Here is a 25,804-nt window from a genome sequence, read left to right as displayed (position 1 = left end):
CAGTGTGGGGTGTGTTTGAACAAGAGCCACAGAAAAAGTTAGTAGCGGATTTTTTCTGGCGTCTGACCTGCAGCAGCAGCATCCGTCGGCAGCATCATGGCAAACAAAGCACAGCAGCCTCCTCACCTGCACCTGGCCGAGGTCACCGCGTCCCAGTTCCTCGACATTTGGAAACATTTCGACACTGACGGTAGGACACTTTTTTTTACCTCCTAAAAGTTATTTCCAAACCGAGAATTCACGAAAGATGACTGAATGATACTGAATGATATATCACTGCAGCGGACTGAATGAAGGTTGATAATGGTCATACAGGTAAATGCATGGGAAAAATATTGGGATGCATCACTCTTTGCACAGAATATCACACGATGATACCACAAAGTTTTTTTTCGTTTTAACGTTTTTTTGTCGGGTATTAGGAATTTTAAGAAAAGAAAAAAAAACAGACATGGTGTAATATCGAATTCTATAAGCTATTGGAACCGTGTTTTTAAATTATTGATAACATTCATTCGAATAAAGTAGGGCTCATTACATGTTTCATATTGTTGAGGAGCTGATATCGGACCTGTTATACCGAATTAATGCAACCCTTAAAAAAAGTTCACATTTTTCAAATGAATTCCTGCTGCGGACCTCTCCCCACACCACGTGCTATGAGTTTATTTTTATTTATTTATTTTAAATGCACATGCAGATGCATTATTTCCCATGAAACGCATTTTATTAAAATAATTAATATAACTTATCAAAGAATATACTGGATGTATTCATTGAGCTCTAAATGAGTGGATGCAGCCTTTATTTTTCTTACAGTCAAGCTTTGAGCTCCCAGAGAAGTCCTCCCATGATACATGAAGTACACCTTGACATTGTGATTTTTCAGCAGTGAAGGCATCTGATTTACATGTGTGTTATTTTGCAACCAATTCATCATTTAATTAGGGTCTTCTGTGGGTTAACCTATTGACAGTTTGGATGTTACCTATAAGTAATTGTCTCTGCCTGACGCTCCTTGTATTGATATCAGTTTCCAATCAAACACTAGCTGATTTAATTTATCAATAAGCGCAGTCTGTCAGCTGGTGGTGGTGTGCATTATGCAGTGGACGTAGCCCAGTATGAAAATTGATTTGATGTGATACCTGTCAACATGAAATTGTCCCATGGACTCATTTATTCAGCGACCCCCTCCTCCCCACTGCACACACCCTGTTTCTTCAGTCTCAGTCTTTATCAGTGTCTCTTCTTCTTGCATCGATCCTGTTTGTCTTCGTACAGATTTGTCAGTTCAATATGTTTTCTCACTATGCAAATATCTGTGTGTGCATGTGTCAGAGTTGCAGTGTCACAGTATGACATGGGACATATTTTCTACAAATTCATCAGGCATGTTAGTGCTGTCATTAAAGTCTCAGGAGTCTAATTATGGAAATCCTTTCTTTGTAAATTAGGACATTTTGTAGACTGATAAAAAAGTGCTGATGAAACACTTTAGAGAAGCGTTGACGAGACTTGAAAGTTCATAGTGGTCAACCTGAGAAGGACTGGTTTTCTATAAAACTTTGAGAGTAAAAGTGACCAATCTGATCTGGCTGTGATTTTTAAACAGAATGTCCTCGGTCTTGCTCGTTCAATCAACTTTCTTGAGACGTACACCTGCAATCAAAGCGAGTGTGTTGCACCTAGTTTGTTCTACACACATACTCCTGGGTATTCATTGTTAATGCGATCTGTTTTGACGCCTGCACACATGCAGAAATGTATTCCACAGGGAAATCAGGGTAGAATGAGGAGTTGCTGTGGGTTGAGATGGAGGGGCTCAGCAGCTGAGCTCCACCATATGAGCCAATGTGCAGACAAAGTATTGGTTATACTCTTTTAGCCTGCTTAGAGCGTGAGGATATCACTCCTACCGCCCAGGTGTTTAAGTCCTGCTGTTGAGCTACTTTACATATTGTGCTTTGCAATGAGCCACTTTGCAAATCAAATACAGCCAGTGTGCATCAACAGATTTGGCTACAGTGTTTGATTTCTGCTCTCATTAGTGGGAGTGTCTTCTCGACTGGCAGAAAGAAAGGGGAGCTAATTTGTTTGCTCAGATTGAGTAAACATCTCTTGAGTTGCAGATAAAAATACACAGGAGGCGATGCACCCAGAGATGATGAAGCCACATATTCCCCTGTTGGCCCAGGATCAAGTTTCATCTGGATTGTGTCTCTCTTGCAGCTCCTCCGCTCTGCGTCCCTCTCATCTTTCTCCGCCGTCTCTGTCATGCCATGTCAATCACTTCAAAGCTGAAAAAGGAAACAACTGCAGTTGCTAATTATAGAGGCATTTGCTGTCAATTATTTTTATTAACCCAGATATGGAAATTTGGAGTACGAAGCAAAACCGACTTCCTGAATTGACCCTGCTGTGATGTCAACACAAAATATTTAAATAGACAGGGCTGCACTCTCTTCTGAAAGGCAAATGCGCTTTATATAGGCTTTAAATATGCACTTCGTTGGCACAGCTGCCCACTTTGAGAGTTTTCCTGTGTTGGGGTTGAATTTTAGAATCAGAACCAGAGGAGTTGAAGCGTCTTTACCAGTGTCTCCCGGGACTGTAATGACGCAGTATCCAAAAGAGGGTGTATATGGGCCAAAAGTGGTTTTGTGAACCTTTTATCTCGCTGGTTGGTGCAAGCTTTAAGTGCTTGTGCTAAGAGACCAAAGCAAGTTGGTAGGAGCACTCTCATTACAGCATATAAAACTAGTTATTTGACATTTAAATTGAATGATGTGGAAGGGAGTTGAAGTCAGCCATAAAATGTGTCTGCTGGCAGTGACTTTTTAGAGAATATGCACACTAATATTGACATTCAATGTATATCAGTGTTCACTTGATGGATTTGGGGCAGTTTACGGCAACATGGACACACTGTAAAGGCTGCAGCACATATAGCATTTTTTTGAAGAAAAAACATAGGGTAACTTAAGCATGTTGTTGTGGCTTAGAGGCTGATTGGAACAGATAGCACATAGGGGCTGTGTGTTATTCATGATGGGGGAGGGGTGGTGCAAAACAGGGAAGGCATGTTAAATGACTTTTTAAACACTGAGGAGGGACTTGTGTCTGTTATATTTTATTTTGGCTTTGGGGCGTGACATACAACTTTAAATGGTTATATACTGTAATTATTTGAAATACCCTTTAAACCCTAAATCCCGCTGGTGGATTTGAAAGGCATGTTTTCAAAAATCACCAAAATTAGAGCATTTATCATAGCCAGAAATCTTAAAAACAGAAATTATCGTCAGAGTTTCAATTGCTGGCACATCATAAAAAAATCAAAAATGAAATAAAAAAACAACACACATCATAAAAAATATAGTTATTTATGGTGGAGGGAGGGTCATACATTTTCCCCCAGTCACTCAGGGTGGCTCAAAGAAAAATATTTCACACCCCAGCAACCGCTCCTCTGATAAGTAAAGAACAGTCCCTTATCCTACATCTGAAAAAGCACAGCACAAAGAGATGCTCTCTTATGCACAAATATAATGGGGTGTATGGATCTATCGCCGCATTTATTGAAGGTGTGACAGCGGCTCCAGCATAATCTATTCATAAATCTATTTTTATTGTCATTTTATTCCATTCGCCTTGTAGTTAATCACGTCTTACTCTGTTTAATTATCAAGCAGGCCGTTTCTCTCCAGAGTGCTAAATGTCAATAAGACCCACAGGAGGGAGGCTCGACAGCAGTGAGGCATTTTACTGTCCCACTTATTGAAACAGCAGAGCTTGTATTCATGAGTTGTGATAACATCACTAAGAAAGCCGTGTGTGCCCACACACACACTACACACGTACACAAATATTTCCATGGATAGAACAAAGACGCTAAGATGTTGGTTGGATGGGGAGAGGGAGTTAGATGGAAGATGACAGAAAGAGACGGGCGAGTTAGAGGGAAAGGAGAGGAAGTGGATGGCATAATAATCTTTGTTAGTGTTTAATGAGGCAGCTCTGCCTTCCAGGGTTTTATTGAAGCAGCTAGTCACATCGTTTGGAGCCATCTGTCCAGCCATTCAGCGTGCTTGTTGATAGAATATTGGCACGCGTTCACAGACTACCTGGGTGAAGCGCGCATACTCGCTTGTCTTCTGAATAGGTACTGTCAGGGCAACAGAACACCGGGGGTCACAATGAAATAACATCAGAGGAAAATCAACTTTATTGTCCCCAAGCTAAATTTGTCATGACAGAATCCAAAAAAAATGTGACAGACATCATCTCAGTTAAGGCAAAATTTGACAAAAGTGACTCTCAGTCTGTCAAAATGACTGACAGCATTCAGTAAAAGACATTTTTAAAAAGTTAAGCTTTTTAGTTTTTCATGACAAAATTTCATCAGTCTCACAAGTGTAGATCAGGTAGAAATTGTCACAGTAGTGTTATCCATATTGATTTGTCCCATTTGCTTAACTCCCTGCTGAAAGCAGTATTGATCTCCGTGGAATAAAAGAAGCTGCCGGTGGATCATCACCTTCAAAAGCCCAGAAAAGCATTTTTCCATATATAGCCTCTCCTTGCGTACAACCCTGTGAACACAGTCTTTGAGGAGTGATCAGTTTGCATTGTGTCAGTCAATAGTCTAATCTATTGAGCCAGAGGGGAAGGAAGAGAGTTACTGGTAAAAGGCTCATGTTTGAATCAATACTTGGGGCTAAACCGAGCCATGCTGGGATCTGTTTGACACTGTGACAGTGTGACCACATCTGTGCTGATGAGGTTTTTGCATGTCAGCAATACTGAAATAAGCCCTTTGTGGTATGTTACAATGACATAGGTTTATGGTCTGTCTGTCTCTCAGGTAATGGCTACATCGAGGGGAAGGAGCTGGAGAACTTCTTCAGGGAGTTGGAAATGGCCCGGAGAGGAGCAGGGGTGGTGAGTTCAAGAACTAGAGATTAAACATCAGATACACGTAGGCTACTAAGCACTCAGATTTCACTTGTATTGAATACAAAATGTTTTCTAGGACCCTTCAAACCCCACATTCAGAGAAAAGATGAAGGAGTTCATGCAGAAGTTCGACAAGAACAAAGATGGACGAATTGAGATGTCTGAGGTAAGACCTTGAAGGTGCTCCTTCATTAAGGGAATAGACTGACATTTAAAGCATTATTGCCTTCTTGCAAAAAAATAGATGAAAACATTGATAACACTTTCCAGGGGTGGAGTCAAATGTTGTAAACATTTGGGGTTCAGCGAAACCTAGGGGGGTCTGGGCCATGCTCCCTCTGGGAGATTTCTTTCCCATTTCCTGCAGCTATATGCACCATTTTCAAGCCATTTGAGATATTAGAATGTCTAAAAATCAGTAGGTCATTTGGGGGAAAAACACGAGAGTTGCCAAGGTTAAAAAAAAAAAATCCTCTCAAGCCTACTAGTGTTGTCACTGCACTATAATTTCTAAGTTTAATACAATACCTTGAAAAATATTGATATTTGATCACCCTTTTCAAAAAATATCATTAAAGGAATAAAAATCTAATTTGAAAAGCAGAATGACTGTAGAGAATAAGAGAGCAACTGATATCGCTCACTGACATTGCGAAAAATGAGTACTGATACCTTTTCAAATATTCAGAATGGATACGTATTGATAAATCAGTATTTTTGACAACACTAGAGCCTATCCTATTTTGCATGTAATTGTTCTCAAACTATTTTCATCATTCTGAAACCATAACTAATGCCCTGTAAAAGAGGCAAAAATTCTCTGATGTTTCTTTTTTTTACGTCACATAACATAGGTAGGGTAGGAATTGGGCATGAAGACCAATTTTAATCTTGAAACCTGTATTGTTTATACCATGTTGGAGTAGAGTTCTCAGAATGAATGTTTAATTGACGAATCTCCTACATTTGAATCTATCCCATAATAATCTGGGCTGCTCTATGCAAATCAAGCTTTCTAAACAACGTCAAGTAAATGTGTTAATCAATACTCCTTGACTGAATTTTAGCCCAACAAAACATTCACTCAATTATATTACATTTCTTGAGGGGATAACATAATAGAATAAACAACATGACACAAAGTTAAAGGCATTTTAAACACCTAAAAGATTGGGGCCTTTTGAGAAAATATTTGGGTTCAGAGCCCCAAAGGCCCCCACCCACTCCGCCCCTGCCACTTTCATATTTGTGGCTGGCTATCTTAGCTTAGCATAAAGACTGGAAACAGGGGAAAACAGCTTTCTGTCTGATTTCCACGGAGGGTGAGAAAAAGTTGTTTAGAAGAAAAGCCTAAGATAATTCAAGGAGCGAGAGGAATACAGTACAAGTGAGAGGCTTCAGAGGCTTGGTCAATACTCAGATCGATTGCATAAATACAGTCTTTATGATAGTCTGAGTGGAGCGTTAGTTTGGGATATTGCTTTCCCTCGATTTTACCATTGTCAGAGCCTGTTTTGAAAGAGATGCAAGATGGAGGACTTCTGCAATATCAATAATCTGCTGGCTGCATGGAAAATCTGCAAATGAGTTTTAGGTTCAGTTGTTGGTCAAGAGTCAGGTGCAAAGATTTTGTCTGATCCAAAAACATGATTTAAAAAAATATTTATAACTTAGGCATAGCCCGGCTTCTGAGGTTACGGCTCTCTATTATTTATGTCCGAGTTGCCCATTTGAGGCTTTACAGACAAAAAGCTCCCCAGTCTCCATCCTCTTCTGTCCCGGCGTATCAACACCACCATCTTGTGTTCTCACTCCCATTTTCCTGTCATTTCTCTCTCTAGCTGGCCCAGATTCTCCCAACTGAAGAGAACTTCCTGCTCTGCTTCAGACAGTTTGTCAGCTCCAGTGCTGAATTTATGGCGGTAAGAGTGTGTTTCTGAGTGTGTGTGGATGGGCTGGTATGTTTTTGATGTGCAAAACTACTGTCCCCCCTTGCTGATCTCTGTCATTAGATCAGTTCTTCGCAATACTTACAAATCCTTCTTGTTCACTAAGCAGTGCCATTAGTCAGGTAACACTTACTCTAACCAACCATACATTATTGACCAGAGTCAGTCAAACATGGAGGGGAGACAGCCTGCATGTTCTCATTCCTGCCTACTAGCTAATTTCACGGATTAATTCCCTGTCTATGGTAGAAGGTGTACTAATTAGTGAAATAGACTGGAGTAGTCTGGAAAGAAAACCGCAGACTCCCTGCCTCCATTGCACATGGCTGCCCATTTCTGCCTTTGAGATCTAGCAGTTGGATTACAAATGGAGTGACCACACCTGGCTCATCATGAACATCGACTGTAGAATTAGCAGAGCACTAATAAGGGCTAAGTGAGCAGGCAGAGGTCTTGAGAAGACAGATGTGGTGTAAATCCCTTCAGCAGAGTTAAAAGGAGGTGTGAATAGTTTGAAATGGCTCCCATTTTATTCAATGTTTTGGTTACTGGGATACAGTAAACCTTTCTGATCTTTGTTGTGTCAGCCGCAAAACACTGGTTTGGCATAGGAAGAAGGAACTAATTTAATGTGAACCATTAGCTTTGGTATTTTATGCTCAGTAACTGTGTGTGACAGTGTTAATTACTTATGCTGGAAATGGCTCTCTAAAGATGCATGGGAATGTCTCCGCTGCTGGTCTGCAGAGAAGTTATGGGTTGTTATGGGAAACCACAGGTCACAGAGGTTTGAGGACGAGCTGATATGTACAACTCCCAAATCTCAACGCGCAGTGTGGGTCTGAACTTCAAACATGATTGATTCAGTTCAGAAAAACAAAAAAACATGTAAACTTCATCTCTAAAGTCTGAAAAAGTGGAAAATTAACAGCTACATGAATGTATCTGATTATGCCTGGAGAAGCAGGTGTAAAATCACCTTCGGCTGTGGCTCAGAGGTAGAGCGGGTTGTCCACCAATCAGAAGATCAGTGGTTCGATCTCTGGCTCCTCCAGTCTGCATGTCGAAGTATCCTTGAGCAAGATACTGAACCCCAAATTGCTCCCGATGATGCTTCTTGTATGAGTGTGCTTAAAAACTGAGTCGCAGGTGGCACCTTAATGGTAGCCTTGGCCATCAGTGTGTATGTGAATGGGTAAATATGACTCGTAGTGTAAAAAAACGCGCTTTGAGTGGTCGGATGACTAGAAAGGCACTATACAAATGCAGGTCCATTTACCTTCGGTAATCACCAATCACCTTTGGTGCCCCCAGTGGCATTGCTTGAAGATAGCTGAAGGATCCAAGTAGGCACTTAGCGGTACTTTTGAACCAGCTGTACTGAAGCCAGTCTGAGAACCTATTGGCTATTGGTCTGGCAACCAGTGGTGTACTGTTCAGCAAGATAATCTTCACAAATGAACACCACTTTTACAATTTTTGAAGCATAAATGCAATGACCAGCAGTAAAAAGCTAACATTAGGCTACAAATGAACAACACTGTGCTTACATAACTCATACTCATATATAACTGCTGTAAAGCTGTGTTTGGTGGGATGACATTCTGTAGTCCGATTTAGCCACTTGTTAGCAACCACCTTTTTTAAAACAGGTAAAGACTTACAACACTTTTATGTTGTAGAGCAAAACATGAAAGTCTCTTAAGCTTGTGTTAACCACAACCCAAAAACCAATTCAAAAAGCACGTCTTCAAAATGAGAAAACCAAAAGTGTTGACAGACTCACTAATTTCTTTAACTAACCTGAGTCCATTATCACAGTCTTTCACGTGTTTATTTCGCAAGATGACTATATCGATATATTGCACAGTCCTATGAGCAATCAGACACACACACACAAAGCAAATATGTGTCACTCTTCTGTTGCTGTATAGCAGCCAGGTTGTGTGTTTAAGAAACCATTTATGTTCAAAGAACAGTATAAACAAGTTTAGTGCTGCTGTGAATTATGAATAATGAATGATTGTAGGAATAACAAAAAGCCTTCAGCGGAGCAAGATGTGTGTTGAAAGGTACCAGAAAAAGGAAATCATTTATTCCACAAAATACCTTTAGGAGATAAGAAAATGGCAGATTTCATGTTAGATCTGCCGCAATGAAAGATTGGAGCCAATTAGAAACCAATTACATGTGGGGAAGAGGCTGTCCTTGTCTCCTGTGTCATATTGGAAAAGGAATAATGAAATGAGAGAAGGAGGATGAGTGAAAGAAGGTGAGGAGAGAGAAGGATACAAAGGGCAAACCAGAGAAAGTGGGAACAGAGAGGACGTAAATGAAATGTTGATGGGAAGTTGAGAGCTGGAGTTTGAGAACATAAAACAAGAGAGGGGGATTAATCAGTCTTTGTTGAAGGGTGCGGGGAGGAGGAAGTGGGCAGAGAGGTTTTTAAAGGGTTAGAATGAGGAAGCAGAACCTTCTATTTTCAGAGTCATATATAATGGATAACACCACTGTAGCTCCTCTCTGCAGAGCCCAGAGGAGGAGCAGAGGGGGAGGAGGAGCAGAGTGGAAAAGAGGAGAAGGAGAAGGAGAAAGGCCATCCATCTTTGATAAGGAGCCCTTCTTTGGACAGGGACAGCTGCTAGATTAAAACATTCATTAAAATGACTTTCTCTCCCTCCCTCATTTCTCTCTCTGTCTCTGGTTGCCCTCTGCTCTGTATGCGGGCGACTTGGATTGTATTGAAGACTGTGTGATTACAGTGATGGCCCAGCCTTTTGTGGTCGTCCCCTCTGGAACGATTTCTGCTGTGCACCAGAGAAAAATCAAACCCTTAGCGCAGTTAAAGAGCAAACTGGGGCTCGATCAGAGAGGATTTATGAAGGTGGGGGGGGAGAGAAATGTAAATCACTCTAGGGAAGAGTGTCTTTGTGCTTTGTGCATCAGGGCTGGAAAACTGCTTTCGATCCAATATTCCTTTTGTCTCGTTGATTTCTTGTAGGCATGGAGGCGATATGATACAGACCGCAGTGGCTACATTGAAGCAAATGAACTGAAGGTATGTTGTGAATCAATGACTCTCAATGACAAAACATATACAACTCATTCATGGCTCTTATGTAATATTGCATCCCAAAGGCTTGCTTACTTGGTCATACTTATTTTTATTTTGTTGTGTTTCTCCCCCCCCCCCCCCCCCCCCCCACACACACACACACACACACGCACATCGCACATTTAAATGCACTTTCCCATGCTCACCATAGAGCACTTACCCTAAACTGTAATTATCAGTTTGTAGTGGCAAGTAGCCATTTAAGTAGCTACTTAAACCACCACATTCCCCGCTCTAATCATTTACATTTTAATTACACATTAACATATATTTATACCACTGTAATTTGAAGTGTAAAAGTGTAGACAAAATGTCTCAACATGTATGTTTATTTCTATTTATCACCTCCTAGATTTTCTGTTGTGTTGTACCAATAAAAAGAAAGACAAAAATAATCTTTTACATTTTCTGTGTTATGATCAGCAACTATCCTACTATCATACTGATTCTAGTAATTACTTGCTGGCACCATAGAGTCTTTATATAAAGAGGATAACGTGTCTCCACCGACCTCTATGGAGCAAAAATTTAGCCAAAATATCCTGGATACAGGCTCTGCCATCTTGTACTGTTGATGTCTTTGGAGCAACCCAGCTGGCACCAGTCACAAATAATTATGATGTCAGAAATATTTTGGACGCTGACATTAGATCGATGTTAAATTTTGGTTGGAATGAAAATTAGATTGACGATATTTTAAATGTCTAACGACATTAGAATTTTACGTCGTGTAGACGTAAATAGTATGCCGTTTTGCAGATGTTGTGTTTTGTTCTACATACTTTAAGACTAAAATTAAGTAATTATTCTATGTCAAAATGATGTTGGCATAAGACATTTGGAAGATTTTGAATATTGGTTACTTAGCAACATAACTTGAAACCAAGCAGCAACTTCTGGTGCTCAAAAATGAAGGCATCACAGAAGTGCCAATTCTCCACAGACTCCCATGTTACAATGCCCAAATTTACAGCAGAAATAATCATGTTTACAGCCAGGTTCAAAAAATGGTTTTGGTCTTTATAACTAATTTCCACGTTCACGCAACTGTAGGGTGATACATTTTTATGTAACTCACCCATTTATTTTTTATTAAGGCTTCAAGTTACTCACAATTCCTCATTTTTTGCGGTGTCAGCCTCTCACCTTAATATGTTCCTTCTGGCTTCAGAAAACCAGGATGGCAACAACTGAAATGCCGAGCACGAAGCTCCAAATGGGAGTCTAGAAAACCCATTGGTGATATCATAGTAGCTATGTGCATTGTGTTTACAGTCTATGCTCAAAACCAACAAAATATCAGTGTCATCTGTCGTAGTATTCTACATGAAATTGACATTGGCATTAGATGTCCTGACATTGAATTTTGGTCACAATATAAATTCTACCAAACAACATCTAACGTGGACATTGGTGTCCAGCTTGGGGAATCTGTGTAGCAGAAATCAGGAAGTGGAGCCACGCTATTGAGTTCCCGCCCATACACCTGCCCGATTCAATTGCGAATAGCGCTATTGTCGCCGAACACACTGATTGACACACACAGCTGTCGATCATGACATTACATTCCCTTTTTATGGAATCACATAACTCATTAAAACCAAACTTAACAGAAAAATTAACATAAACATACATCAGTATTATAAGAACTACCTAAAATGACAGCAACCATCTTTGGGGAAAATCATTAATAATAATTCGTTAGAATTATTTGACATGTGCCCATATCCCATTTACTAACTTTGAATGGGGTTTATGGCCTGTACTGCAGCCAGCTACTATGGTCTGATAGAGATGTGTGACTTGACTATTGGAGAGCTGTCATTTCATCTATCATTATGTACAGACATTGGTTGGCAGTCACTTGATATTCAGAGTTGTATCAATGTTCTCTGCTAATTCTCAGCAAGGCGGCGAATAAGCTTATCTCCAGAGGTCAAACTTTTCTTTGAAACGATTCAAACATCTGTTAAAAAAATGATCACGCCTGGCTTTGAAGAAACCGCTAAGTAAAGATAAGTAACTGATATAGTGAATATGATTTAAAATAATAGTCTTTGCGCTGTTAGGGCCATCAAGTGACATATTAGCTAAAATGTTAATGGATAATCAATATTTCAAAAATATTTGTCACTGGGTGTTTCGATGTGATTCACCTTTTTTTTTCCCAATACATGTTAGCATATGAGTCAGTAAAGCCAGGCAGCAGCTTTGACAGAGAAGAGTTATGTGGCTGCTCCACAGGAAAAACCCCAGTGACCATGAATGTTTTTTTCAGGTGAGGATTCAGATGCAAAAAAGCTTTTCAGTTTGCACAAATGTTATTCACTCCAACACCTCTAGGAAATTATATAAATGAAAGAGCTCCACACTGGGGAGTTAAACATAACTGGGGTCAGTGATTACATGTCATGTAGAGATTAGGCTGCTTGGGTTGTTGTGGGATCACATTTCTTCCAGCTGACCAGGTGCAGATGAGTTACTCAGGTGTGGCCTTTTGAAAGTGTTGGGAAAATGCAGATGAGATCGCAGGCAGCAGACATGTGTTTCACCTCATTTGACTGTGAGCAGACGTGGTAAATCTGAGATAACCACTGCACTACATTTACTGTACCTAATGGCTGTAGTTACCCTTTACTTTGGAGAGTAGATTTTACATGCAGAACAAAAGATCAGGTCATGAATTAACACTGATATCATCTCCATCCTTCTTTTCCTTCTTCAGTCTTAATGTTCTTCCTTCCTACCCTCCTCATGTCCTTGTTTCTTTTATCTTTCCTCTTCTCCATCTTTCATTATGTCAACCTTTCCTTTATTTTCCATCTTTATTTGTTCAAGTTTTTTATAGGCCTACAACTAATCTGAAAACATGGAAATCCCCAAAACTAAATAAACCAAACTGCGCAGTATTTTAAGTTCACAAGAGAAAAGATTAAATAAAGCATATTTGCAATTTTTAAATGGTGAAAATTGAAGACCCTGTATTTGCCAGACTTCTGCATGCTCTTCCTCTTCTTCTTCTTCTTTTTTTTTTTTTTAAACTGTGTGTGTCTCTGTCCTCAGGGCTTTCTGTCAGACCTGCTGGAGAAGGCTAACAGACATTACGATGACCAGAAGCTCCAGGAGTACACACAGACCATAGTAAGACTCTTGCTCTCTCTCACACGCACACACACACACACACACACACACACACACACACACACACACACTCAACCTCATACTTCTATCTTTGTGAGGTCCCTCACTGACATAGTGCATTCCTTAGCCTTTTACCTGAATCTTACCCAACAAAAAGTCATATGTAACCCCAAACCTTACCCTTATCTAAACGTATTACTAACCTGTACCTTAAAACCAAGTTTTTTACTCCCAAACAGGCCCTCAAAGACATAGTAACCTATTAAATTGTCCTCACTTTCCAAAAATGTCCTCACTCTGTCGGTTAAAAATATGTTTCGGTCCTCACTATGTAGGAAGTACAAGAACACACTCATACACACACACATAATGTGGAATCCTAGATGCATAGTGTAGTTGAACAGTTATCACAATTCTGTTGGGCTAAACTTTATCTTCAGTATCAGGGACATTGGACTGATTATTTTCATTTTTATTGATTTTCACCTAAATTCACAGATTTTTGGCTTAAAGTTTGTTTTGCCCAGATTTTAAGTCCCAATCCAAAGGTTATTGTGTTCAAAGTTGTAGTAAGCAAGGTTCAATCAGTTAAAAAACTAACAAAAAAGACAATTGGGAGAAAACACAAATTAGATGACTAAACTTAGGGCTGGGCAATGTGTCAATATTTCATCGATATTGTGATATGAGACTAGATATCATCTTAGACTATATATATAGGATATTGTACTATTGTAGGTATTTTCTTTTTCTAGTTTTAAGGGCTGCATTGCAGTAAAGTGATGTCATTTTCTGGACTTACCAGACTGTTCTCCACATTACTGATAATATTTATCAAAAACCTCATTGTGTAAATATTTTGTGAAAGTACCAATAGTCAACCAAACACTATGGTCACAATGTTGTTATTGGATGTTTGGTCAAAAACATCATGATATTTGGTTTTCTCTATGTTGTTCAGTGGCTGAAATAAAAATAGAATAAAATAAAGTAACATAAGATAAAAAGTAAAATCTTAGAAACACTAATGAATCCTGCAGAGACTCTGTAAGCCATATGCAATCTCAAAGTTTTATGTTGAGTGTCCATCTGGCCTGGAGGGCCTGAGAGGCCTATCGTGTTGGTGGCAGTGGTGCTCCGCTGCTGAATGGTCGTGGCCCATTGTGCCCTGCAGGTTGTGTGTTTACAGCACAGATGTCCTATTATCCTAACATCTGCTTCTTCCTGGAAGCCCCAGAGCTGACCTGACCTGATTTTTGAAGCAGTTAAAGCAACAAACTCATAGATACACTTGGTCATTATTGTTTCTTTATGCCTTTATTACATAACATATTTTTTTCACATATAATCAAGGGACTGCAGCAAGTTAGTAGAGATTTGGCCAGTTATTATAAATAAATAATCATTAATACATAGGCATCAATATCTCTCAAGTGTTGCCTGTCGTGAATTATATTAGTACTTACACACAACACCTGGAATATCCTATGCTAATAGGAATACTCTGGTGAAAATTAGAATCTGCAGCAAAGATAAATAATGAGTAATTTTAATTCACATGCAGCTAAAAAAAAGGCAGTTTACTTTAGGGGATGTAGACTGTGAAATGTAAAACACTCAAAACAAATATTACTTGGGAAATTGGGGTGGTGGTGGGGGGGGATAAACAAGAAAGAAACAAGAAACAAATAAACAAGACAAAGCCATCTGTTTCATCTTTCAGTAAAATATTTATTCACCTTTCCGGTGGAAAACACGGTGATCCTCATTGTCGACTTTATGCTTCTTTGCTGCAATGTCTGCTACCTAGCAGGAAATGTATGCTGTTATCTAACTGTTCTGTTTCCTTGTTTCTGTCTGTTAATGAAAACACATTAGTTCCGCTTGTGTAGTTCCTACTTAGTGCATGTCTACAAACTGTATGATAGTCCTGCCATCGTGAGGTGATCGGAGAAAACGCTGAGTGATTTTGCTTTGACTAACCAATTTTGTGTGGCGGGCCACATGTAATAAATTTGACTGTCAGGCTGACTGCCATTGGAAATTGGCCCCCAGGACAAGATTTTGGACATGCCTGACCTAAAGCATACATTAATCCTAACCTCGCCGTACAAGCTTGACAAGAAAAGGGCTAAACAATGTTCCAAAGTTGAGAAGGCCTGTTCTCAGTAAATGTTTTGTTTCTTACAATGAATATACTCCTTTAAATTAAAGCTGAATGTTTATCTTTCTAAGGAAACGGACAACCAGCCTATTTGAAGAACAATGAATCTTCTAACACGTAGATTCATGACACATTAAAACAGGACTGTTGTGGAACTCAAAATGTTAACTATGCATATTAGATAATTAGTAATATTACCTGAGAAATGACAATTCAACGTATGTAAGTGTATGATTCCTTAACCTTCTATACTGACATAGTATTCAGCCAGCCTGTATACTTCAACAGCATAATCGAATCCCTGAAATTCAGTTATGGCTTTCAGTTTTAATGTGCCACCCCAAGATTATCAGCGGCCCCATCTGGCCACCCCATGAACATTTTCTGGGGGCACCACTGTCCTTGGGCTTTGGTGAGAGGCATAACACTCAACACATCTGATAATCATGAATATATACTTTTTATAGGACATAACAAATGTAAATACTGTGTCACAGTATGAATGGTTTTATACCAAATATATGTTAAAAAAAAAACCTTTAGCTTTTCTTAAAGGGAAATGTAATAATAAGAAAATATAATTTTGCAACTCTTTTGTTTTCTTTTGTCCTAATTCTTCTGTTAAAAAAGGAAACTTTTAGGTTATTATTCTGTAAAATACCACCATCAACTGCTTTGGCTGAAATAGTTGAAGCATGTTTTATGGACAGTCCCTTTACTGGTCCTCTGTTAAACATCTAGCACTATGAAAAAAAAAGTTGTGGATGTATAATAAAGGTAGGAACTTTATGGCTGTCCATTGTATTTCTCAGTCACATATCTGCCTTCATCTTGACAGCATATACCTATAAAAAGCTTTCCTTTCAGTCTCTCTCCTCTGTCTCTTCCTATCTCTGTTCTGTCTTCACTTTGTAGCTTAGGATGTTTGATCTGAATGGAGATGGAAAGTTGGGCCTGTCAGAGATGGCAAGGTAATGTGCCTCTGTTCACTGTGTAAATGTTGAAACACACTGCCTGCTGATGTTCATTCACTGTCAATGGATTTGAATGATTTAACTAACTATTGTGTCTGCTAATGAAGTCCTTCTCTCTGGCAGGCTCCTCCCTGTTCAGGAGAATTTCTTACTCAAATTCCAGGTATGAAAAAAAAAAACATGGGGCAGAGAAAATGTTCATTTAAAACAAGATGGCTACATTCAACACAATTAATGTCACTGAAACACTTACTATGATGCAGCTGCTATTTTTGAATATTTATGATATGCTTGGTTAAGTTTGTCTTACTTTGGCGTCTGCTATTTGGTCATTTGTAGTCTGATCAAAGTCAAACCTTGCTGTTATAGGGTGTCAAGTTGACCACTGACCAGTTCAATGCCATCTTCACATACTATGACAAGGTAGGTGACATTTTATTCAAGGTGTCAATGAATACAGTTGTCAGCTACTTTCCACACACTCCCTCACACACAGCTTAAGAAGCCTGGCCCTGCTTCCAGGTTAGCTTCTCTTCCACTGGCATTTTGGTATAGATGATTTTATTCATCTGTAGTACTGAACACTGGGGTGCTCTTGGGAAATTCTGTCCATGTATTCTGTGCTAAATTGGTATAACACTCATATTTAAAACAATTCACAAAGTTAGCAACTAAGTGAACAACTTATTTTGTTAGCAACAACTACATTCCCCATTAGTCTTATCCATGAACCATAACCTATGGACCTGTTGGTGTTAAATGCTAATATAATATAGTTTTTAGCTGAGGGTAGTGGACTAAGTAAGGCTGTATGATATAAGGAAAATATGCTTTAACAATACTGAATATCACTGTATTGATATTAGTTGTGTGAATATTAAAGAGTACTCAGGTTTGCCTTTCTGCTGCACTCAGTATACTGCTAAAATACCACTATAAATTGCTTGTTGAATTTTTAAAAAATTAAAGGAAATTATTTCCAAAATTCTTTCCACAGCAAAAAAAAAAATCACATAAGAAGATAAAACTCATTTTCCCTGCTGTTCAATGATAGTTTTATATGCAGCCAGCAGGAGTTTATAAATGCTAATGCAAACACGATACGGACTCAATGTTTGTGGAGACCAGTCCATGTGCCTCTATATATTTGTCTGAACACCGCCCTGTAGTGAGACTACAACATTTACAACATAATATTAGTTAATTCCAATACATGAAAACATTACTGCCACATATACTGATGAAAGGAAATAAAATAATCTTAATAAGTTATATAAAAAGGATAGGCTGTCTTATAAAAGTGTCTTGTACCAGTATGAAAGGGAATACTTCAAATACAATTTTTTTTTTTTTACATTTTAAATTGCATTTTTTTTTCTGATTAAAAAAAACTCTAAGTGCAATAATGCAGTCTTTGCTGATATGTTTATCTTGCCCACTGACACTGTGATAATGATGAAAAACTAAAATAAAATAAAAATAAATAAATAAATAATAATAATAATAATATTGTGCAGCCCAAACTAAAAGCTAGCTTGAAAAGGATTGAACAGCAAAGCTGATGTGCTAGCATGGTGAGACGACTTGGGGAATGTACTGTATATTTACACTGTAAAACAAGAACAAATTGCAACAGAGCTAGATAAAAAAAAAGAGTCTAGACTCTTGAGGCAAGTTGTCTGGATGACTCATCAATGTTTGTTTTGGAGTTTCCTTTTCCTTAAAACCATGAATATGCAAATTCCATGTTTCGTGCCTAGGGCGCTCCCCAACTACCTAGGGAAATAAGTTAAGCTTGGCACACCTGTCCCTTTGTAAACAGCTCAGGGTGGTTGAGCAGTGGTTCAGTTAATGGACACATTTTCCACATTAGCAGTAGATTGGTGGGGAGGGACTACAGGGAGCGATATGATACAAGACAGACGGGAACAGAGCAGAGTTACAGGAGAGAGCTGTACATCTGCTAAATCATTTTTCATGTTTATGATATCTTGTGAGTTTTTGTCAGCCTGAGGGACCGGCCATAATCTAGGTAGCTATGAGTGGGCTGACTCAATTTTTTGAGGAAATAAACAACTCAGCTTTCTGTGATGCAGCACCAGTGCTCCAGTTAGCTTAGTCTTTAGTCTCTAGTTGTTAGCTCAGTTCTTGTATCCCAAATGCTATAGCCCACAGCTATTATAAGTGGTACTGTACATGTAAGAAAAAAAAAGAAAAGAAAATCTATTCCTTAATGCTGTTTTGTAGCAGTGATTCAGCTACTTTATGACACGTTTACTATCTTAAACATTCATTTTGTGTGGCAAATTTGGATAATACAACCATCTTTTCAATATGTATGTTCACAACAAACTACCAAATATACTATACTGAAATCTAGCATGGATACTACAATTGCTGCATTTTGGGTCAACAAAACATTGAACAAAACTGTGCCATGCATTTAGCACTGTGCCATTGCGTACTGTCATCATTAAAGTGAATGTTGTATTTGCTATTGAAGGGGTGTGATGTAGGTAGAATTTTTTTAATTAAAAAACGAATAGAGGAGAAAAATTTTATGCGCACAGCTCTCAACATGAAAGTGGCTGAGTTGGCAGCTAGCAGCTAATGTTGCCAACAGCGCTAACAGTGCTAACAAAGGCAACAGTGCTGACAGAGCTAACAGAGTTAGGGGGGAAATGGAGGTTGGGCACTATGCTTTCAGGATGACACGGTTCCAATATTAGTACTTGGAAAACTTATGGAATGTCACAATCTAATTTTCCAGGCCTGGAAAAATCATGGAATTAGTGAAAATCATAAAACGTTTTGAAAAAGTCATGGAATTTTGTTGTGTGTAAAGAAATGAATTGTTACAGTAATCTTTGGTGGATAATCTTCCACGTAATGTCAAAAACATAGCCAACTAGATTAGAAAAGGTTGCTGTTAATTTTCATACAATATCTAATATTTGGAGTCAAGTGAACTATACAGTTCTGTTGGTGTTATACGTTGTGAATTGTCATTAAATTTTGTTATAGGTCCTTGAAAAGTCATGGAGAAGTTTTGAAATTTTGTCCATGAAAATGTGTGGCACAGTGCAGAATGGTGGTGATTAGCTTACCACAGCAAAGAACAGAGAAGCTCAGATTACAACACACACAGAAATAACGTGACTTAATTCCCTGCTCAGGACGCCATTAATCCACTGTATAGCAAATAGTTGGTTGCTTCTATATTAATGCTCTGAATATCGTAGAGCTCATTTAACAATAAAAATCGTAATAATTGTTAGTCTGAATATTCGGTTTGGTGCTCACAATCAAATAATCTCACATTTAAGTTCCACGGCTACAAAACACTGACAAAACATTAGTATTATTTAAATGTATTTATTTAATTGCTTCTGTTTTTATGATTGTCAACATTATTAAGGTCCAAATTTTCAGAACTTCAGCCACATGTATTTTCTTTAATTTATTTGATTCTCCAATTAAGGTCATGCAATATGGCTTAATGCTCCAGAAAATTTGTAGTACTCAAATTTGTATTTCCAAGGTCAGTAATAAACCATTAAGATTCTTTGTTATATTTTGAGCTATTTCTTGTCACTGTACAGGCCTTAGTTAGCAGGAAAGGCCTCCATAACAGTGGTGGGTGGTTGCGTGCATGTTAATGTCTTGGGTTGGACTAAAGGCAAGCACTCTCTCCAGCTCACTTGCAGAGGACAGGGTTGAATGTTCAATTATAGATGAGCCACTGCGGTCCATTCATGAGGACTATCTGTGCGAATGGAACCCTACCATTTATGGGTGTAATTAGTTATATCATTTTGTCATGGGCTCAGTCCCTGCAGCTGAAACACAGGCAGCTGCTGTCACTGGTAGGGCAGAGTGTGGCCGGTCATCTGAATGCTAACATGGCTCACAGTGCCACAGCCCCAAACTGTGCGAGGCCTTGAAAATGTCTGAAAATCCAAGATGCCACACAACTTTGACAGACCAGTTGATACCTGATGTTGCTCTGCTTTCCTATAAATCTGCAGAGTTGTGGCTCTTTCATCCTTAAAGTGAAAATAAACAGAATTCACACTTTATTCCCAAGATCTGGGACACTTCAGTCTAGCTTTGTAAACATCAAAGAGCATCTCCCAAAGTAAAAAATAAGACTGGCAAGCTGCTCAGCTCTGAAGTCATCTTGAGACCGAGCCTAGATGAACAGAACATGGTTTTGTTTCACTTGCCAAGGGAACGTTTCCAACAATTTGGACTTATTTTTTGGCCCCAAACTCTAAACACTACTGTGAGACATAACTCATTAATTAGCAAAGTGGCTCCATATTGACTTTACAGCTAACCCCCTTTACAGAGTTGTGAATGGGAAGTCTTTTTTAAATCATCATTCATGAAAGGCCATTTGGCTGGTGCAGTCATGATGGCTGCCATAAAATATTGAGTAACGCTGAGCAGCAGAGCAGGGCTCAGAAACCAGGAAGCTCAGAATCTAAATATAGCTGGCGTATACTGTTTCGGAAGGCATGCAGGATTTTTAATGAAAACTGAAAAAAAAAAATCCTGCGTAATAGGCAGCTATATGGTTGAACTGTTGTGTAAATAGCTGCAGCCGAATTATGTTTTTAAGTCTTGTCCTTTCTTCCAGTCCTTTTTGAACGTGTGGCGACATATATAACATTTGTGGTGTGTTTCTGTCTTCTTTCAGGATGGGAATGGCTATATTGATGAGCAGGAGTTGGATGCCCTGCTACGAGACCTTTACCAGAAAAACAAGAAGGTGAGATGGGGGCTTTAGTAAAAGCTCAGTTTACCCATATCCTGTATACCCATTGGAATTTCCTGTACAACATGAATTTTTCATATACCGCCATGTGCATAGCTAAAATAATTGCAGCTACTCTTCAACAGGGAGCACACTATATTAAAGTGTTCGACAAGAACAGCAATAGGGTCCAGACAAACTGCATCTATTGTCTATAGAGTCTATTGTGAGGAGATTTTAACTGTGTACCCTTCTCACTTACGGTTAACTTTGTAACACAATTAAAAACCTTCGACTAACTCTCAAGCAGGGCAAAAAACTGTGGGACACAACAATGTGTGCCATGAACAACAGTAATATTTGTACACTTATAAAACTACACCGCAGAACGGCATGCTGAGTACAGCTCATGAGCACCAATTAGCATAACAGTCTGTTAACAGAAAATGTGTCTGCTGTTTGGAAGCTTTTTTGGTTTAAAAAGAATCCGACTAGTGTGGCAACATTTTGCCTTCTCCATGAATTATGTAAACATTGGATGCGTTGTTGACAGAAGAACTGCAATCCACAGGCTTTGCTAGTAAGTCCAAGTGAAAGTGACTTTTAGCTGATGAGAGAACTCAAGCTGTCGTTGTAAAGTACCTCTCTGCCATCTAGTAGCTGTTGTTTTACATTTAACAGTTTGTTCAGTTGACTTAATACTCCCACAGTGGCATAGCCGTCAGTACTGAAAAAAAATGTTTAAATAAAAAAAATCGAATTGAATCATGACCATAAAATCAAAACTCTAAACAAATCATAGATTTAGAGAACCGTCACAACCCTAGTATGATGACATGAAAATGTTTTTGTATTCTTTGTACTCCTGACAATCAAATAAGCCACTATAAACCTATATAAAGGGGAAAAATAATGTGATATACTGTGTGAGAATCCTAAAAAATGCCAATATTGTCACTCAGTTTTGGTCATATCGCCCAGCACAAGTTCAATGCCCTGTGGCATACTACACAATGTACTTTTTGGAACCTTAGACATGGCTTGTGACTTCTGGTGCCTTATAGCATTTCTCTCTGATCATTTATGCTCCTCTCAGCTGTTTACTCCCTTTGCATTCTGTGTATTACTACCATGTCTCAGAACAGAAACCAACAAATTGAAATACAACCCAAAAGCCTGTATTTTAAACATATCTCTTTAATGCTATACTTGAACGGCAGTTACAATAATACAAGTAAGAAGCTGCATGTGATAAGTAGTGTTAACTGCTGTGGTTCTTAGTGCTGCACAAGCTCAAATCAATAGCTTTATTGATCCCATCAAATGATTTGAGTGTATTAACCGCTTTATTATCTGCATTCAGGATGTGTATATTGGTACAAGCCCTGACTGAAAGGTTTTCAAGCCAGGGGCACAATCTTACGATGAGTTCAAGTTGCATTTTTCTGAGGTTGGCATGACATCACCTCCTTCTTGTTGTCAGGACTTGAGGCCAGAAAAGTAATACAGGACGAGAAGCGGCACGTTAGCAGGGACTGAAATTAGAAACATAAAAACCAAATTGACAAAGGACAAATTCCTAGTCACATCATCTTGAATTTCAAGATGTCTAGGTCTCACATTTAGTTTAGTTGACATTGTGAGGATGATACTGAATTACACACTACAATGCCAAGACACAAGAAATTCCACTTGTTTTCAATGTGGTCCTTAGCAAAGAATATCTAAACATTAATAATAGTGAAAAACATAAATGTTATAATGAAAAAACATTCTAGTTATATTTTTATTTGTAATGCTGTCCTAGCTCTGCACTTCATTATAATATCAGTGCTGCTTAATAAACACATCTAGCCTGTAACAGTGCATCTATATGGATCATTAACTGAAGAGGATGCTGACTTTGTCCCTGAAATGTGTAGCAATCTCACAGGCGAATTCACAAACAATGGAGTGTGGCTGCTGATAGCACCATGAATTGTACATCACATGCAACCTATCTGCCCTTTATCAATGTCAGATTCACGAAAGATACAGTTTTGCTGCTGGGTGCAAATGACCCTTTTTGCATCTGATTACAATTTTCTATTTGGCGAAGTATAAATGTTGCCTCTCTGACAAAAACACAGTTGGCAGAAAAAAAAGAAAATAGAAAAAGAAAATTGTAATCTTCCAGCTGTTAGTTACAGGTCCTCACTGAAGAGGTGCAGAGGCATGCCTGGTATGATGATGGCTTTGTGTGGCTACTATCACTACTAATACCTGTGTACATGGCTTTTGTTTTAAAACAACTGGAAACATAAAAAGCTAGAGATGGAATTCCTTAGCCAGCTGACAGTTAGCATAGCAAGCTAGCTAAAGCTAATAAAACCTGCTAGCCACAGTTTTCACTTCTGATCGTAAAAATCAGTAGTTGTCGGCTAAAAATGAGATGCCTTCTTTGGTCTACCTCTGTCTGACATCAAGCAACCATGCAAACTACATATGTTGTGCAGTAACAGAAAGCTTAAAGGGTGTAGCAACAAATAATCTAAGTATATAGAACAATACTGTTTGAATTAAGCTCAAAGCATCTTCATCTGAATTAAGAGATAGTTTGGATCTTTTGAGATGGGTTTGTAGGGGGTACTCATCCATAGTTGGTGTATAACATGCACTAGATGTCTGAGAGCATGCCTCCAGTTTGAGAGGTAAACTGGAGTCTTACACAGAAGCAAGGCAATGCTCTGTTGTGGAGGGGTCAGCAGCAAAACACATTACAGTCACATTAATAAAAGTCCCACCTAAAAAACTGATATCAAAGTCACACAGTATCACAAACAACTAACTGACTGAGGCAGTGTTAGATTGGCAGCTGCTGTTTTCAGCCAGCTTACTGTTTTTCTCAATGGAGTCTGGTGGCTTTTATGAGAGCATGGATGGGGAGCTAAAATACATATTGCTGCTGCCCCTTGTCTACAGCAATTTATCAGTTAGCTTCTGGTGTAGCGCTCTTGCTGCTTCTCCAAACCGGGGCCGACATGTAGGTGCTGTATGTAATTCACTGACTGTGGATAAGCACCTCATACAACCCCACTTCAATTATCCGTATTGTCCTCAAAATCTCACTAGTGCCCCTTCAGTTATACTGACTCAATCATACCCTCCTTTCTCTCCTTCAGGAGGTGGACGCGAAGAGCCTGACCGGCTACAAGCAGAGCATCATGAGCCTGTCTGACGGAGGGAAGCTCTACCGTGGCGAGCTGGAAATTGTCCTCTGCAGGGAGCCAATGTGACTTTTCCTCCTCTCTTGTTGTGTATCATCATTCTCTCTACCTGCCCTGCTCTCCCGAGACCACACCCACAGCCAGCTGCCTGGCAACATATACCAGGTGCATGTGCCAGACACCCCTTATCCTTTCCCCAACCCTTCCTAAAGTTACAACATCAGAACGAGTAAGTGCACTGTCAGCACGCAACGGCTCTTCCTTCTTGAATCCCATTTTCTGCAACCTGACCTTTCAGCCCTAACCATGACCTGTCTGAAACCTCTACAGTAGCTTTTCACCTTCTCAGCTCTCCCTCATGTCCTTTACTGTACCATTCTGACCTCATAAACGTCCCTGCCATCCATGCTGTGCCTGACTTGCAACTCCTGACCAAAAGCCCAAACCAGTTATTCCACAGAAATGACCTTTTGACCTGTTTAAACCCCCCTGAACCTTGACCCCGGCTTCAATGACCCCTCCATTCCCTTGCTCTTTAAACTTTGCATTAGATACAATATATAGTCAAACAAAACTGCAGACAGCTGTGTTTGAATTGATCTAATTATAGTCTGTGATGGAATTGGCATTGATTTTTCCACCTTTGTTTGTCCTGAAGCCCTCTTGTTCCATTGCCATGATATGATTTTCATTTTCAATGTTTTTGGCTGATACTGTCAATTGAAAATATTAATAAAATGTCTTAAGATAAAATCAGTTCTGACATTGTATGAACATAATTTTGTTAAGGAGTATGCAACCTGTGGTTATGCAGCGTTGCCAGATGGGAAATGATAAACCAGGTACAAGAGGCTCAAAATTGGTGTCCAAAACCAAAGTCAACCCCTAAAAAGTGTCGGGTTAGCTCGCTAGCTAGTTAGACACTAAAGGTGTAGCCTACTGAATGCACACATGCTGCTTTTGCTTTTTAATGATCATAAAGACCTACCCTGCTTTGCAGGGTATAACAGAGAAACTTTGCAGATATTCAACCAGCTATGTGTCATCGCAGTGTGCACAGGCTAACTGTGTTTTGCTTTCCCCGGAGCTCCCTGCCTGTCCGCTAGCGGAGGTCTGGGTGCTGGCGGCAGTGGGTGGGAAGCCAAATACTGCTCACCTGCACAAACTGTGATGACACATAGCTGGTTGAAAAAAAAATGTTTCCCTTTATTTTCATTGTCTTCTGTCTTGATCACCAGTGATGTGATGGTTCACTTTTACACCATGATGTGTATGGTTAGGCTTTAGCTTCTAACTATCTTTACTTTTTTAACCTGTCCTTGCTGCTGAGTGAGTTTGACATCCTGAATATATCCTTTAAATACATATTGTAGACTCATCTGTCTGCACATCTCTTTTTCATTTTTCCCAAAAATTTGATAATATTTCTTCAGGGAGTGCAGTTAGTGTAAGTGTGGGCTCCATGCTTCTTCCGACAGCTTGAAGGACCATCACAAGGGTGTGGGGATTAATGAAGGGTCAATTAAGGCCCTAAGCT

At 39.2% G+C, this 25,804-nt stretch overlaps 1 protein-coding gene across 1 annotated transcript; it reads left to right on the top strand.

The window, feature by feature from the left end:
• Positions 1-25,032, top strand: calb2a (calbindin 2a). Its single transcript, XM_050074190.1, has 11 exons — positions 1-190; positions 4,868-4,944; positions 5,036-5,125; positions 6,801-6,881; positions 9,910-9,966; positions 13,087-13,164; positions 16,244-16,299; positions 16,426-16,465; positions 16,672-16,725; positions 21,005-21,076; positions 24,223-25,032. The coding sequence occupies exons 1-11, from the start codon at positions 97-99 to the stop codon at positions 24,334-24,336; spliced, it is 813 nt and encodes a 270-aa protein (XP_049930147.1). The 5' UTR covers positions 1-96; the 3' UTR covers positions 24,337-25,032.
• The last annotated feature ends 772 nt before the right edge of the window (positions 25,033-25,804 follow it).

The sequence above is a fragment of the Epinephelus moara genome, chromosome 20 (assembly GCF_006386435.1).
Source record: "Epinephelus moara isolate mb chromosome 20, YSFRI_EMoa_1.0, whole genome shotgun sequence".
Lineage (NCBI taxonomy): Eukaryota > Metazoa > Chordata > Actinopteri > Perciformes > Serranidae > Epinephelus > Epinephelus moara.
The sequence above is the reverse complement of the archived record's forward strand: the minus strand, read 5'-3'. Positions and strand labels throughout refer to the sequence as shown.

Bases quoted from the DNA above. Each gene is read 5' to 3' on its own strand.
- calb2a (XM_050074190.1), top strand. From the start codon at position 97: ATGGCAAACAAAGCACAGCAGCCTCCTCACCTGCACCTGGCCGAGGTC. The intron at 4,945-5,035 runs GTGAGTTCAAGA...AATGTTTTCTAG, and splicing joins CCCGGAGAGGAGCAGGGGTG to GACCCTTCAAACCCCACATT. The intron at 16,726-21,004 runs GTAGGTGACATT...GTCTTCTTTCAG, and splicing joins TCTTCACATACTATGACAAG to GATGGGAATGGCTATATTGA.